At 39.1% G+C, this 17,887-nt stretch overlaps 1 protein-coding gene across 1 annotated transcript in view; it reads left to right on the top strand.

Moving 5' to 3' along the window:
- Positions 1-6,101: 6,101 nt before the first annotated feature.
- Dna2 (DNA replication helicase/nuclease 2) overlaps positions 6,102-17,887 on the top strand; it is a 40,771-nt gene continuing 28,985 nt past the window's right edge. Inside the window, exons 1-8 of the mRNA XM_045739956.2 lie at positions 6,102-6,255; positions 8,306-9,693; positions 9,847-10,023; positions 12,061-12,148; positions 13,826-13,987; positions 14,425-14,620; positions 14,736-14,887; positions 17,487-17,617. Coding sequence (XP_045595912.2) covers positions 6,229-6,255; positions 8,306-9,693; positions 9,847-10,023; positions 12,061-12,148; positions 13,826-13,987; positions 14,425-14,620; positions 14,736-14,887; positions 17,487-17,617 — 2,321 coding nt within the window. The 5' untranslated portion in view covers positions 6,102-6,228. The remainder of the gene's footprint in view (positions 6,256-8,305; positions 9,694-9,846; positions 10,024-12,060; positions 12,149-13,825; positions 13,988-14,424; positions 14,621-14,735; positions 14,888-17,486; positions 17,618-17,887) is intronic.

The following is a 17,887-nucleotide window of genomic DNA, read 5'->3' on the forward strand; positions in this document are numbered from 1 at the left end:
TTTGCCCAAACCCCCCTGCAGTTTTCAAAATATCTGAAATGTCGGAAATTTGACTCCTGAGCGTGATTTTTGAGCCGAATTCTGACTCTCTGCATCTATTTTCATTTTCAAATTACGACTTTTTATACCGAAAATATGCCAATTACTGAAAACGGCGAAGGGTCACATTTTGCCCAAACCCCCCCTGCAGTTTTCAAAATATATGATATGTCGGAAGTTTGACTTCTGGGCGAGATTTTCGAGCCGAATTCTGACTCTCTGCACCTATTTTCATCTTCAAATTACGACTTTTTATACCGAAAATATGCCAATTACTGAAAACAGCGATGGGTCATATTTTGCCCAAACCCCCCTGCAGTTTTCAAATTATCTGAAATGTCGGAAATTTGACTCCTGAGCGTGATTTTTGAGCTGGATTCTAGCTCTTTGCACATCAATAATCTTTGTGTCACAAGTGACACAAAGAGGTGTCACAAGTGACATTACAAGAGGCTCACAACAGTCACTATACGAGGCACTTTACATCTATAGTGAGTCACACAGTTACTAGTCTTGCTGCACACTCACCCAACTGGGCGGCAGCTTTACAGTCATGTGCATGCATTACCTACAGCAAGCAAATTTTGGATACTTCGCTAAGATTTCGGGCAGCACATCATTATGAATGAAGTACTTACACATTTCTTGGACACTATTGATGGTGTTATCTCTAAATTCCGCGATTTTTTCACATTCCATTATATAATGACGCAAAGTATGCGAATAGTTCTGCTGACAGAGTTTACATTTAGTCAAATCTATATCAGCAGATGTTACAAACTCCCAGAGGTACTTGTAGCCAAGCCTAAGCCTAGCAGTGGTGGCATCTAGAAGTCTGCTAACATTATTGGATGACCCATAGACGTGCGGTTCTTCCTGCATAATAGAATGATGATAGAGGGAGTAATTGGTGTGAATTTCACTTTGCCTCAAGTCTCCGAAATTTAGTTGATGTTCCTGGGATATTACTACTTAGGAGCTACAAGAATTTTGCCCCAATGATTGTAACAATGATTGTATAAATATAGTATGCTGTGCTTACTATATTTATCTTATTCAATTTATATTGTTGGGATCGAACTGTTGACAACCCAACACATTTAATTTAGGTTTATTCTGAATGTTTATCCTAATGCTTCGTTGTACTACAACGGGGTACATGAATCTGAACATGTGTCGGCCTCAGCCGGACCTGTTGTCAGGTGCGACACACTTTGTGCTGAGGTCTGACAAAGGACAAGAAAATAAGATGGTATAAAACTTCATCATGGATATATTGTGATATATCTCTAATCACCTTATATATATATACATGTAAAATATTGTATATATGTGTGCATTGTACACAAGTACAGTTAAATATATATAGAGAGAGAGATACAGTTGTATCCAGACCACGGTTGTGTGCGGTCGCTAGGTTGGCGCTCTTGGCGTCCGCTGATTGGTGGGAGGTGGAGGATTGCCCCACACTTTTCGTTTTTGCACGTGGTGATACAGGATATTGTGCATTTGTTCTCGATTATTGACAGCGTCGAAGAAATGGCTGAGGCGGTATGCCTAAGTGGTAGTGAGGAGGACAGACAAGATGATAATCGACCGTTTGAAGTAGTAGTGAACAAAAAGAAACGGAGAAATAATAACAGACAGCGAGACAGTGAGAGTGACGATGAGATTGCAAAGAGACCAAAGAATGAGACCCTACTCAGCAAGACTCAAGACAAGCAAGACAAGACAAGAAGGAAGAGGCTGTTGTTCCCTACAACATGCCAATTGAATTTCCACCAAAAGCTAGAGTGGACGGTACGTCTAGCTAAACAATGTTTGGAATACGAACCACTTTTCAAGGAGGGTCTTCACCGGCCCTACATAACAGTTGGGACTGAACAGGCCGTGGAACGCCTCACGACGGTTGGTTTTGAGAATGTAGTGATGGTTCCTCCAGAAGAAGGTATGTTGCACACAAAGATCATAGTTTTCAAGTTTCCAACTTATTTGGATCCTGACTGTCTTCTTAACAATGATAATGTTGTCTGGGCGAAGAGAAACAGTGTTCGTGGTGACAAACGAAGCCAGGTTGTTGCCTTGGTAAAGGGTGAGGCGCCGGAGAAAATTTTTGTGCAAGGACTAGGCTATAGGAACGTTGCAAAATACGTTGAGGAGCCCATACTGTGCATGAAGTGTTCACGTTGGGGACATATGGCATGAAAATGCCAGTTTGACCCCAGGTGTCGGTATTGTGGGAAAAATCACGACTCGCGAGAGTGTAGAGTCAAGATTGAAAGAAGTGAAAAATTCATCCCATTTTTTGCCAAAAGAATGTAACAATTATATGCTGTACTTGCTGTATGCAATGTTAAGTGGGATTCTTGTACTGTTATATGTCTATTTGTACTCACTGAATTTGTGCGCCCCTTGAGGAACTTGAAGTAGAGGGGGGTAGAAATAGCCTAATTTACTCTATCCCTTTGAGATGTATTTATTGCTTATCTCAATAAACATACTTGAACTTGAGAGAGATACTACGACCATGCTACGGTCGTCTCTTGTCCGATTGATCTTCCCACTTATAAATCATCTACTTTCCTGCAATTTGTACCGCTATCAGGAAAATCAGCGCGTTACCTCCACGCCGACCTCTAAATCTCAAAACTGTTATCTTCCATAACTTTCAAGAACGTCGACCATGTCTCGAGGTCCTCTTCCTTCATGAGAGTGGAGCACACTAACAGTTGGGTCCGTTGGTCACACATCCAAACGCGACGACAGCCTGTTGACTCAGATTCAGATTCAGATTCAGATTCAGATTCAGATGTTTATTCAGGTAAGGTATATACATACAAGTGATGTTACATTAATGGATTGATATATAGATAGAGCTAGTACATACAATGCCTAAAGCCACTATTACGCAATGCGTTTCGGGCAAGAAAAACATTAATATCTAGAACTTAATACTAATTGAGCATAAAGAATAAAAGGTGTTGAGAACAAATACAAATAAAGATAAAAAAAAAGGGGAACATGACTGAAAAAGCAGCACAAATACAATAGGTTGACAAACAGTGTTGATTAAAAAAAAAAAAAAAAAAAAAAAAAAAAAAATAACAGACATGGGTTGACAATAGAGGAGTGAGGTAGATTACAGGGAATTTATTAGGTAGTGTTTAGTTTTTATCTTAAACTGGTTGAGAGAGGTACAGTCTTTAACATGGTTGGGAAGGTCATTCCACATTCTGGGCCCCTTGATTTGCAGAGCATTTCTAGTTTGATTAAGACGTACTCTAGGAATATCAAAACTGTATTTATTTCTGGTGTGGTGCTCATGGGTTCTGTTACAACCTTCTATGAAGCTTTTAAGATCAGGATTGGCATTATAGTTTAGCGTTTTATATATGTATAATACACATGAGAGAATGTGCAGTGACTTAATATCTAACATATTAAGAGATTTGAGTAGGGGTACCGAGTGATGTCTGGGGCCAGAGTTGGATATTGTTCTAATAGCGGCTTTGTGTTGGGTAATTAGAGGACGTAAGTGATTTTGGGTAGTAGAACCCCAAGCACAAATACCATAGTTGAGATAAGGATAGATAAGGGAGTAATAGAGAGTCACCAGGGCAGGGCGTGGTACATAATATCTGATCTTAGAAAGAATGCCCACAGTTTTTGAAACTTTTTTTGATATATTTAGAATGTGTCCCTGGAAATTCAGCTTGTGGTCAATGAGAATGCCAAGGAATTTGCCATCTAATTTGTTACAAATTTGAGTATTGTTTATTTTGAGATTTATAAGACTAGAGGATTTATTGCCAAACAGAATATAGAAGGTTTTGTCAATGTTAAGGGTGAGTTTGTTGGCAGTTAGCCAAAGATGGACTTTATTTAGCTCAGTATTTACTGTGGCATTTAGAGCAAGAGGGTCAGGACTGGAGTAAATGAAGGTTGTGTCGTCAGCAAATAGAATTGGTTTGAGGTGTTGGGAGGCATTTGGAAGGTCATTAATGTAGATGAGAAAGAGGAGAGGGCCAAGTATGCTGCCCTGAGGAACACCAATGTTGATGGGTAGGGTGGGAGAAATTGTATTATTCACAGAAACATATTGGAGCCTGTCAGTAAGGTAGGACTCGAGGTATTGTAGGGAGTGTCCTCTGACTCCATAATGATGTAATTTAAGAAGAAGGTTATGGTGGTTGACAGTATCAAAAGCTTTACGCAGGTCCACAAATAACCCAACAGGGAACTCCTTTTTATCAAGAGCTGTATGAATCGAGTTAAGCATACTAATAAGTGCATCGTTAGTGCTTTTTTTGGGTCTGAAGCCATATTGGCAAGGGCTAAGTATATTGAGTTTGGCTAGATATGAGTAAAGCTGCTTGTATATAAGTTTTTCAAAATTTTTTGACAAGTTTGGCAGGATTGATATAGGTCTGTAGTTGTTAACATCTGTGGGGTCACCACATTTGTGGACAGGCGTTACTCTCGCTTTTTTTAGAATATCTGGAAAGGTTTGGAGTTCAAGTGACTTGTTGAAGAGCAAAGCAATAGCAGGGGCTAAAGATCTGGAGGCTTTTTTGTAAATTAAAGTTGGTATCTCCTCAAGGGCACCAGACTTGGTTTTAAGGGAAAGGATTATCTCATTGACGTCAGTGGAGTTAATAGGCTTTAGGTACAGAGACTGTGGATAGTTACCTGTAAGATAGTCCTTAATGTCAGTACTGGAAGATGGAATATCATTTGCAAGGGATGAACCAATGGAAGAGAAGAACCTATTGAACTCGATAGCAGAATCAGAGGCTGAAAGCTGACCATCGTTATTAGACAGGAGAGTCGGTTTGTTATTTAAAGATTTCTTTGATCCCAATATTTGTGAAATTGTGCTCCAAGTTTGTTTAATGTTGCTCTTTATTTGAGTAAATTTATCTTCGTAGTATTTAGTTTTGGCTCGTCTAATTATCTTAGATAGCAATAATGAGTAATTCTTTGAGAATTCTTTGGAGACAATTCCTAACCTATACTTCTTCTCAAGGTCGTGTTTTTTGTTAATGGATTTCAGTATTCAGACTCAATGGAGGCGAGTAGATGTCTGTCTCTCCACATGCTCCGGCCAGCACACGTTACCTCGCCCGGTGGTTCTGATTGGCTAACAGAAATTCCCGCCACCGGACGAGCCATACCGTGCTGACAGTTAACGACCTCCATGGTTGTTAACCTCGTTTTTCCTGTAATAATGAACGTATGACTTAAATAATAGTGCCTTTATGCGATGAAATAACACAATACGATATATCGTAACAATATTTATCTGCAATGTTAAATGTTGTATTGTGATTTGTGTATCTACTCACTGAATTTGTGCGCACCTTGAGGGACTTGAAATAGAGGGGGGGGGGGTAGAAATAGCCTAAGCTACTCTATCTCTTTGAGATGTATCTTTTTTCTTGTCTTATTAAACATACTTGAACTTGAACTTGAAGCAGAGTAGGGTACATAATATCTGATCTTAAAGAGTATACCAACTGTTTTAGAAACTTTTTTTAGTTATGTGTTGTATGTGGGTGCTGAAGTTGAGCTAGTCTCTTGTCCAAGTATAGGCCAAGGAACTTTCCATCATTGTTATTGTTATTACTATTTATTTGTTATTGTTATTATTGTATATTGTTATTGCCATCATGTTATTATTATTATTATTATTATTATTATTATTATTATTATTATTATTATTATTATTATTATTATTATTATTATTATTATTATTATTATTATTATTATTATACTGTGGTATTGATGTATGCGACTAGCATTTAATTGGGTCAAATATTACTAGAGTATTTTGTTCAGCCAATAGCAGAGGAGTTTCATCCTCTGACGGTACCCCTAAACCAGAATATAAATGGAAATATATAATTCAATAACAATTACTTTCTGTGTAATTATCACATTATTCTACCTATATTTAAGCAAATTAGATAAATAAAACTATACTGTGATATAAAAATCTGAAATTAGAGCAAATATCGAATATCTATTTCTCAATAACATTTTGCTTCCTCCATGACGTTCCCGCCAGGTTCATGTGACAGTATTTAGTGTTGTGACGGAGCAGCACACGAGGCGATATTATTAAGAAACGAAGCCATTTATGTAGTTAGAAATAAAACGTGGGAGTTCCGCTTCCTTTGAGCAAGCGATATGGGCAAGTTGAAGGGGAAGCCATTGGTATGTTGAGATGTTTTCATGTTAGTCTGTAGCTTGGGTTGTATTCTTATATCTCTGAATGTTAAATTAAATTAAATTAAATTTTTTATTCAGGTAAGGTACATACATAGTAGGTAAGATACAAAGTTGATGGATTTATAGATAGAGCTAGTACATGCAATACCTAAAGCCACTATTACGCAAAGCGTTTCGGGCAGGAAAGACATTAAAGACTAGAACCTAATACTAATTTGAGTTTAAAGTATAAAATGTGTTGAGAACAAATAAAAATAAAAATAAGAAAGGGGAGTTGAGAACAAATAAAAATAAAAATAAGAAAGGGGAGAATATGGCTGAAAAAGCAGCACTAATACAATTAGGTCGACAAACAGCGTTGTTTAAAAAACCAGACATGGGTTGACAATAGAGGGGGTAAAGTAGGTTACAGGGAATTTATTAGGTAGTGCTTCGTTTTTATCTTAAACTGGTTGAGAGAGGTAGTCTTTAACATGGTTGGGAAGGTCATTCCACATTCTGGGTCCCTTGATTTGTAGAGTATTTCTATTTTAGATATTAAGTCACTGTACATACTCTCATGTGCATTTTATATATATAAAATGCTGAACTGTAATGTCAATCCTGACCTTAAATGCTTCCTAGAAGGTTGTAACAGAACCAATGAGCACCACACCAGAAACAAATACCAATTTGATTTTCCAAGAGTAAGACTTAATCAAACTAGAAATGCTCTAATGACCTTCCCAATTATGTTAATTAATTTAATTAAAGACTGTACCTCTCCCAACCAGTTTAAGATAAAAACGAAGCACTACCTAATAAATTCCCTGTAACCTACCTAATTACTAATTAAATAAGTACTACCTAATTAACTCCATGTAACCTATCTTACCCCTAAAATGTCAACCCATGTCTACTATTTTAAACAATGCTGTTTGTTGTCCAAATTGTATTTTTACTATTTTTTCTGCCAGGACCCCCCCCCCCCTTTTTTTGTTTTATTTTTTTTCTTAACACAATTTATACTTTAATCTCAATTAGTATTACGTTTTAGTTTTAGTGTTTTTCCTGCCCGAAATGCATTGCGTAATAGTGGCTTTAGGCATTGTATGTACTAGTTCTATCTATAAATCCATCAACGTTTTGTATCTATGTATGTACTTTACCTGAATAAATATTTGTACAGTATTTGTTTGTATTTTGTACATTACAAATTGATAGGATAGATTATATTGATGAAGTTGAATACAGTATCTTTAAGTACTAAATTAGGTGAGTGGGGTAGCACAAAGTGGGAAATTGTGAGGTAGAAATTAGGTAATTAGGTACTTTTTGGTTTTACTTTTGAATTTAGGTTGGTCCATAGATTGGACAAATTTTTAATTCATTTTTTAAACGCAAAAACCGCCGACCAGAGGGATGGAGGGTTGCCGGGGAGCCTCTGGGACTCACCCAGAAAATGGCGTTTCATTACATTCAATGCTGGTTTTCTGTGGGGAGCCTCTACAGCTCCTTGGAGCTACTTCACTGAAGACGAAAACAGGGATGCATCCAAGAGGCGGTCGGTGCTCTCGGTGCCTGTCCCAGTCGATGGCAGATATAAAATACTCCAAATCACATGTGCATTTCTATGGGCCATTGCTCCTCGTGCCTCAGCGAGAGGGGACCAGGTTCTGGCTCGTGGTCCCCAGTAGGCCTAGAACTCCACCCACATCGACTGATGCAAAATAGTTAGGGTATTCATATCAGCCATGGATAGCTCCGGGAGCCTCCAGGACTCGCCCTCAAAATAGTGTTTTATTACATTCAATGCTGTTTTTTTTTTTTTATTTTATTAAGTGTTTTATTATTTGACCACAAAAAATGCTGTTTAATCTGCAAGGGTAAGAAAATTTTTTAATTTGTTTTGGAGTGAAGCTCGGCAATCATAACCACTTGTTCATCCACAGTTGTTCATTTCTTGCCAGTTCTCGTGTATAGTATAGGGTATTACATATTTGTCAGTGGGTTAGAAATGCCAGCTGCTTTAAATTATTTTCTTTCTTTCTTCCAGCTTTCAAAACAAAATGGTCAAATGAAGATTTCCTCATTTTTCTCAGCAACTACAGCACCAACTAAAGATAGTAATCATTTGAGAGTTTGTGATTCATTGAGAACAAAGGTCATTTGTCATGGAAAAGATGGAAGTAGTTCTACTAAGTTTACAACTAAGGATATATCTTATAAAACAGAAAATTCAAGTGCGTTGTACTCCAAGTCAACAGTCACATGTTCGGAAAATGAAGATTGTAAAATAATGGAGCAGAAATCCAGTATAGTCTCAGATAAAATAGAATCTCCTATAAAAGATGACAGAAATTGCCTTGATTCTTCTGTTGATTCAGACCTTGATATTATTGAATGTACTCCAGAGGTAAAAAAATGTAACATAAGTATAATTTCATGTAGGAATATCACAAGGAGTCCAGATATCATTCCTGCAACTCCTGACGCATATAACAAATGTAACTTAACCAATAGTAGTTTATGTTCCAAATCCGACTTAAGTGTTAAGCACAAAATAGATTCCACTGCCTTGCGGTCTCATAAATCCTCTAATATATCTAAATTATCAGTCATCAAGCCTGGGTCTTTGTCAATGAAGAAGAAAGTAAATATAAGTTTATTATCTAAAAAAATTTCAGAAAAATCTAAGATTTCATACGCATTTGATGAATCTAAAATGAAGTTAAGCAGGAATTCATTGTCAGTGAAAAGACCTGCAATTACTGGAGCAGGTGTTTCTCCAGATTCCAAAAGAGTCAATGGTTCAGAATGTGTGGTAGGAGATGAGGAAATTAGCAGTTGCAAATTGAATCTACGTGGCAAATTTAACAGCTGTTCTCCAGTAAATGATCGAGATTCCATCATGCTTCAGCTTGGAGAGATCGATGGAAGCATTAGTATGTTGAAACCTGATACAAACTCTCAAGAAAAGATAAAAGATATAAATATAAAATTTTGTAAACAATTACCGAAAAAACATTTGCAAGTATCAGACAAAGATATTTTGAGGGATCAAAAGGGTGAACCATGTACTGGTACAGGAAAACCATCTTTGGAAATTAAGGAAGAAGCTTTTTCCATGTTATCTCAGATTCAAGAAAATACAGAAGATGCATTCAGAAGTAATGAGGAAAACATGAATCAGGAAAATGTGACAAGATCCTTAGAAAGAAATTCCATTCCGTTTGGGGATGAGTCTTCTCAAGGCTTTACTGTTGATAAGTCAGTTGAAGACAATCTCGTGTTGGATGAAGTGTCTTCCAAGACAAAAATATCAGATATTTTTGAGGATACTTTTCATGACATGTTTGATGATGACTTAGCTGAGGATTTTGAAAAGATGTCTCCATTTAAACAGCAAATTAAAGAAAACAAGGCATTAGAAATTCAAAATAAGTAAGTAATATGTGGATTGCTTTTAAATCTTTTATGTAATATATTTTTTATAAGTACAGTACAGTACCATTACTGCAACCTTGGAATATACATTACATTGCATGACTTAATTTATAGAATAAATAAATTATAATGTAATTTTTTTATATATAGGCAAGTGAAAAAACTTCTCAATGAAGGCCTGGGCAAGGATTCTTATGTCTCGCAGGGAAACTTTGGACGTCATATAGTAACTGCAGTGGAGCGGGACTCTTATAAGGGGGAGCTTCTGCTTCAGCTTACTTCTGTCCAAGACAAGAGTGTCAAAACATGTACACTTAGTGGATTTTGGTAAGGCCTGTTTTATTACTGTAAGCACCTTCATACATGTAATTTGACAGAGCACTTGAAGTTATATAGCACAGTATAAGTAGTCTATGCTACTGCCACATAGTAAGAGTACTATACAGAAATATTGTGTTAACTCTAGGGGCAGGGTCTGTAATATTTCCATTTGCCCCTTCTATTCAATAGATTTTGCTTATAATTAAAGGCTGTTTCTCCATGAAGAATCAAATATAGTTCAGTAAATGTGTGGCTGTCAAACTGATTTAATACGTAACCTGCATTTATGGTGTAAGTGTGTGTGTGAAAGGATTTTCTGTGGGAAGCCCCTGCAGCTCCCTGGAGCTATCGGGGCTAATATGTGATACATTAGACCGGGGCATTAGTCTATCGAGTTCAGCCTACTGGGGACCACGAGCTGGAACCTGGCCACCCTCACAGAGGTGCAGGGAGCAATGGCCCTGGAAAACCCTCCCTTGTAGTTGGGGGTTTTCCTTATCTGCAATCAACTGAGGTTAGGCACCCAGAAAGGTAAGCATAATAAAACAAACCTCACATGGTAAGAAAACTACAACCACAAATCGAAAAGAGAGGCAGAACTCCCTCCAGTCCCAAGGAAACATGCAAACGTTACACTCCACTGCCGCACCACTTGTCCGCACAGCCCTCCCCTCCCCGAGAGGTGGGGGAGCCCCAGATCTCCCTGTGCCGTCTACCTGGCAATCCAGTTCATTCGCTAATGTGGTCCACGGCAGATATCTTCTCTGGCCTCGAATTCCAAAGCGGTGTTTTGCCTTTGTGGTGACCTCTATGGTTGCAGTGTTGTTGTGTGTGTGATGGCCAGGCGTCTCATCTGTATTGGGGCTGTATGCACTTACGGGCATCCTTCCCTAGGTCTGCTAAGGGTTTACCCAGGCGGGGTACTGCCAACTGGCACCCAAGTTACCAATCAACACTGCTAATGCTGAACCCCTTGGACATGTCCACTCACGAGGGTGAAGCAGGGGGTACCACCAAACACAAGCAACCCTAGTATAAGGGAAAGGAACACCAAGGCAGATTCCCCCACCAGGCAAAAATAAAAATAAAAGAAAAACCTTGCAAGAGGACAGCGTACCGAGAGGGAACAGAGCCGGTAAACTGACAATATATAGGCAAGTGAATGTTACCAATGACACTGTCATTGGTAAAAACTAGCTACACAGTACCCCTACCTGTGCAAAAACTACCACATAACCCAAGGCAAACCAGGAAGGAACCCCCCCCCCCCCCCCCAAAAAAAAAAAAAAAAAAAAAAAAAAAAAAAACACTGGCCGGTTAATCACCAAGCAGCAAAACACCAACAGAGGTAGACCCAAGTTGTCTTGTGGAAGGTAAATCCCAAGCCCCTAGGGTGATACTTACAGGGCACTCAGGTAATGTGACCCCTAAGCACATGCAGCCCGAGTACCTGTGAATATGACTCCCAGCTTGCACATCACCTAAGAGAAGTACTGTACTGAAGCCAGGCTCAGCACAAATAAGAATCTGTAGCTGGAGCCACAACGACCGAGCTTTATCCCACCAGCCGAGGAACGGCAGGTTGGGTCACCAGCGCGGGGGTCTCGGGCTACCCCCTTCCTCCTCCCAAGGAGGGGGGGAGCTGCGCAGGTGCGGCTCGTGTGACGTCATGCTCGTTTGCTCGTTTTCAATTGGGGCGTTCTGTCCACTCGTTTGTCTATTTTTGTTGTTTTTAACCAGAATAGGGGTTTGTTTTGTGACACTTACCTTTCTAGGTGCCTGTCCCAGTCGATGGCAGATATAGAATGCTTCAAAATCACATGGGTATTCTATGGGGCCATTTCTCCCCGTACCTCTCGAAGGGGGAAGCCAGGTTCTGGCTCGTGGTCCCCGGTAGGCCTGGAACTCCACCCCACATTGACTGATGCCAAAGTTAGGAATATCCATATCAGCCTGGATAGGTCTGGGGAGCCGTAGGGGCTTCCCCAAAAAGTGCTGTTTTGATACAGTTATGTGCTTAGCTTAATGTTAAACAATTTTCAGGTCACAAAGTGTGGTTTTGGAAGGAGATATTGTACACATTCTCTTTGCAAATCCTGTTGATGGACATTTTACTGTTGACAATTCTAAGGTAATTTTTTTTATTTAAATTTGTTGTGTATGATTTTCATGTTAAGCAAAGAAATACATATCTTCTACATTATTTTATTTGGCTGCAAAATGTGACTTCTTAAAATTGTTACTAATGAATAAGTATCCACTTGATTTAACAACCTATATGGTGCTGTACCCAAGTCGTTAAATCTGAAGGTCTGCTAAATCCAAAGGTTTTAAAATGTTCTTAACTGTTTAGTCATATTTGGGAGAGAAATAGGATGGATGGTGGGGTGAACTGGCTGGTTAATTGGCTGGTAGGTGGGTGGGCAGACAAGTTTGCTGGCTGGATAGTTAACTGGCTGGTAGGTGGATTTGGTTGGGTTTGGCCAGGTGGGTGGGTGGATTTGGGCAGACTTGGGTGGGCTTGGGTTGGTTTGGGCTGTCTTGGGTGGGTTCGGGTGGGTGGGTGGGCTTTCTGGGCGTATTTGAGTGGGTTCAGGCAAGTGGGCTGGTAGGTGGACTTGGGTGGGTTTTGGTAGGTGGGCGGGCTTTGGTGGGTGGGTGGGTTTAGGGAAGTGGGGGTTCGGGCAGTCTTGGGTGGGTGGGCTTGGGTGGCTTCAGGCAGGCTTGGGTGGGTTCAGGCAGGTGGACGGGCTTGGGTGGGTTCAGGCGGGTGGACGGGCTTGGGTGGGTTCAGGCGGGTGGGCATTCTTGGGTAAGTGGGCAGGCTTGGGGGGGGGGTCGGGCAGTTGGGTGGACTGGGGTGGGTTCAGGTTAACTGGGATACGTTTAGGCTGGTGGGCAGGTTTTAATGGGCTTGGGTTGCTGGTGGACTATCTCAGACTGGCTGTGGTCACAGCACATCCCCTCAGCTTCCCCAAACCAGCTCCATCCTACCCCCCTCCCCATCCCCCCATGCCATACCCTCCCAGATATATCCCCCCTCCCCTCCAGGCACGTGTAGATGGCCCATACGGTATTAATATGGTTCAAGTTCTTGGCTGCCTTCCTACTAGATGATGGCCTTGGAGGTAGACTGCCCTAACTGCACTGACTGACTGGACTGACCGACCAACCTGACTTCCATGACTGGGTGACTTATATACAATAGGTACATTAGGATTGTGAGAGTACATGATGTTGGTGTTCTGTAAACAACATCTGACTTATGTTATTTACAAACTGTGACTGGCTGCTACCACAACTGTGAATGCCTAACTGCCTTTGACTGTTAATGCCTGACTGACTGTGTCAGGCATTGTTACATGTTAATACTGGCCTCCAGTTTAACACGTACCAGACTGTAAACTCAATACTGTACTGTTCTGTATTCGGGATTTAACGGCCAATGACTATAAATAAGGCGCCAGTTAACGATCTAAAAATTGGTCTTTAGAACAGGCGTAACGTTAAATAAGAGATTGTTAAATCGATTGGATACTACTAGTTTTTGGTCAGCAATTTAGATATCAGGATAAGATTATTAACTAAAGTAACTTAATATTCTGTTCATTGTACTTCATCCATTTCATATCCCATGGAAATGATGTTATCTTTAATAAAACCTAGACATGTTTCAAATGTATAATGAAAACTTATTGAAAAGGCTATTATTTTGAATACTTCATGTTTTTTCAGAGGAGTCAAATGAAAGTTGTAGATATTCCATTCTAATAATTATATAAATTCTTTAATGTTTGTAATGTATTAGGGCCTCATCGTGATCAACCCAGACTTCCTTATCTCTGGAACCTCTGTTGTGTCGGCTGTTTTCTGTCGTCGTAAGGCTGTCTTGAATGAACGCTTCAAAGGCATGGACTCAAGTAACCAGTTGATGCTTATTGGATCTCTGGTGCATCAACTTTTCCAAGAGGTCAGTTTGAATAATAGAATTGGTCTAGTTTAATTTTTTAATTGATTACACAAATTTTGATACGCACTTCTGAGGGAAACCCCTTCGGCTCCCTGTAGCTATTTGAGCTGATATGAATGTATTAGACCCTGCCCTCAGTCAAGCGAATGAAGTTCTTAGGCCTACCGGGGACAGTACAGTATGAATAAACTCATCCAGAACAAAGAAAATAACAAACTGTTGCAACAAATTATCTTTGTTTTATTACTTTATTGAACCATTGCGTGATTTGGGGCTTTGCTGAATTAGCACAGTACATTGTCCTCTAATATGATCCTCTTGTTACTGACTGGTATGGATTTTGTTTATTGTTGGAGTTCTGTTTTTTGTTAATACTATAATGCACGTTATTCTATATTTGAAATTAAATTAATAAGGTAAAATATATATTTTTTCAGGTAGTTAAAAACAAGATTAAGACCCATGCTGAACTTGACAAAGTAATGCGAGAATTGATGTCACAACCGAAGATTCTACGGGATCTGTATGGTATTGGGGTACCAGAGGCAACTATTTATGAAGAAATGATTAATTTTATACCTCGTATACATGCTTGGTCACAAGTATACCTCGATTCAAATCATACATCTTTAGGTAGGAAGCACATAATGTAAATTTTTTATTAATCATTTCATTGTGATAAGTTATTGTGACAATACAGAACAAAACATGTTATTTAACAAAGTTTGATACACATTATTATTTTCAGACAAAGTGCAAGAAAAGGAACAAAGAAGAAATCAGTGGAATGGAAAGATAGTGGAGATCCAGGACATTGAAGAGAATATTTGGTCACCAAAATATGGTGTGAAAGGCAAAATTGATTTAACTGTGAAGACAAGTCAGTGTGGTGTGTCTAAGGTAGTAATTCATATATTTGCGAGTTCTTTTATTTATATAATATATTAGATTAATAGGAATCGAGTAAAATTTTTCTAGGGGCCCTATATTACTGGAGGCTCAAGTTATCCTTTGAAATCTTAAAATGATGAGGTATTTACCAGGAGTTTGAACCATTCGAACTTACAACCATAAGGTATTTACATGGAGAGAGTTCTGAGAGTTATTCTACTCCCTGGGCCAGGCTCAATTAATAAGAAAAGTACCAATCCAGTATAATTCTATTGCATTTGGATTGGATATGATTCGAGTGAAAAACATAAGACTTATGGAAACTGCAGAAGGCTTATTACCCCATATGAGGCAGCTCCTAATTACAGTATATCCATCCAAACTCATTTGTATATGTCTAAACTATGCTTGAAACAATCAGGTGATCCCATGTCTATTATGTTGTCTGGTAATCTGTTCCACAAATCAACAACTCTGTTTCTAAACCAGTATTTAAGTCCTTCCTAAATCTGAAGTTATCTAATGGTGCTTCACTTCATGCACCATTGGTTGATTGAGTACCAGTGTTGCAAGAAGTGAGAGTTTCACTATTCAGACCCATCTAAATCTTGGGATAAACAAAAGTGTTGTTACTGTCACGGGTTTAATTTTTGTCTTCAGCATAACAACATGGTCCTCAGCCACTTAGGGCAAGGTAGCCAGTGCTTGGCCACTTACTGATCACTTGCAACACATGATTAAAAACTCTCTAGCACCTACGTTGTTTTATGAAATATAAATTCTAAATTAGAGACATTGTTTTATAAAATAGAAATTCTAAACTAGAAGTCTTTGTTTCCCATGACAGTACAGTTCTTCAAAAAACTGTAAGAAAAATATTCTTGTGAGGCAACTATTTGATATATTTTATTTCATATTCAGGCTGTAAACTGTAAAATTGGAAGTGTTCACATCTAGAATGGTGCATTATGAGTAAAAAGCGATGGGGCAATTATTGGTGTTGCATTACCCCCATGCACTGCTAGTTGGTTACCAGAATATATGTCCATTCAGTTAAAAAAAAAACTATCAATGACACTCCATACATCCTTACACACTTATATCTTGATGCTCAGTGGTTCCCAAGAAAAGAGGCATTAAACATAGGGGTGACAGATGCCTACCCTAAACCATTTGGAATGCTGTCGCCAAAAAAACACTTTGGAAAACAAAGTAAAAGCTTCACTGAAGAGCATGCTACCATGTGCATTAATATCAGATCATAAGATACAGTGGTACCTCGGGTTACAAACGTCCCTGTTTATGAACTTTTCGGGTCACGAGCCCAATTTGTTCGGAAAATTTGAATCAGGATACGAACTTTGAGTTTGTTGATACGCGTACAGCCGACCTAGCGCCTGGTGGCACGGTGATCGCGCCTCAGTTTGCCAGTGCTTCATGCACAATGACTATCCTGCCTGAATTCTTCACAAGAATTTACAGTTTTTTGTTGGATTTTTGGCCATTTGAGCATAAAAGTTATTATATATCTTGCTATTGGGCCCCCAAGAAAGCCAGCGGTAAAGTTCAAGGTAAGAAATCACATGTGAGAATGACCATAGAGGAAAAATAAGAAATCATTCGTAAGCATGAAAATGGTACTCGTGTTGTTGAACTAGCTAGGCAGTACAACAAATCATCAGGGGAGGAAGAGGAGACAGTAGAGAATGTCCTTTCCTCATTAATTAAGACAATATGTGCAGTATGGGAAGGACTGCAAAGTTTTGCTGAAAAGAATCACCCAGATAAAGCTGTAGTAGGCTGTTGCATTGATCTTTTTAATGACAATGTGATGCCTCACTACAGACAAGTGTTGCAAAGAAAGGGAAAAAAATCTTCAATTGAACATTTCCTTGTGAGAACAGTGAGAAATCGAGCAGTGAGCCACAACCAGGACCTAGTGGTATGCAGGTAAAACGTACCAGAGAGTGCACTCCAGAGAAATCTTCACTGTCTGATGCTATAATGGAAGGGGACTCCCCTTCCAAACAGTAACACCTCTCCTCCTCCCCCCCTCCTCACCATCTTCCATATGCCAGCAGCAAGGGTAAGTAATAACTTGAACATACTTTTGTAGTGCAGATTTGGGTGAATTAGGTATAAAATTCACTTTGAAGTGAAGTTTTTGGGGAGTCAGGAATGGATTAATTCATTTCCCATTATTTCTTATGGGGAAATTCGCTTCGGTTTACGAATTTTCGGGTTACGAACCGTCTCCAGGAATGGATTAAATTCTTAAACTGAGGTACCCCTGTACTCTGGTTTAACACAATACAAGACACCAGGCAGCAGGATGCTCTGTACTGTATTGGTTGTCTCTCAGGGCAGTGTTTGTTTTGGACCTGTGTGTACCAGGAACAGGTGAGCCTCGATTAACAAATCTTTACACTATTACAAATATTTGTTGTATTAGCAGACAGCCAATTTATAACAAATTTCTTATAACTAAAATCATTCACTATACACTCAGAGAAATGAGTCTTGGAATTCAGATAGAGTGAGCTGTTTTTCTTTGTTGCTAAACTGGATCTAAAAAGATAAGTGGAGAGTAAATCTATTACATCTACAGGTGATACCTCTCGAGTTGAAAACAGGACGGTCGAGCTTCTCTGCTGAACACCGTGGACAAGTTACTCTGTACAGCATGATGAGTGGTGACAGGAGACAAGATCCAAAAGCAGGATTACTATTATACCTTAAGTATGATAACATTACTAAGCATGTTATTTTCATACAATGAAGTCTTCGAATGGAAGCAACTTGTTTAGAAGGAATAATTGTGATGAATTTGATTGTATGGTAATTAACATGAAGTTTGGTAGAGTGACTTCTGCTCACTGCGATGGTACTGTGTGAGTAAGGCAAAGTGAAAGGTTGCATATCAGTGTATTATTAGCCCTCCTATGCTATAATATTCACATGGATTCGTGACATGAGGTAATGATGTGGATTTCTTTTTTATAATCAGGA

Source organism: Procambarus clarkii, chromosome 26 (genome assembly GCF_040958095.1).
Source record: "Procambarus clarkii isolate CNS0578487 chromosome 26, FALCON_Pclarkii_2.0, whole genome shotgun sequence".
In the NCBI taxonomy this organism is placed as follows: domain Eukaryota; kingdom Metazoa; phylum Arthropoda; class Malacostraca; order Decapoda; family Cambaridae; genus Procambarus; species Procambarus clarkii.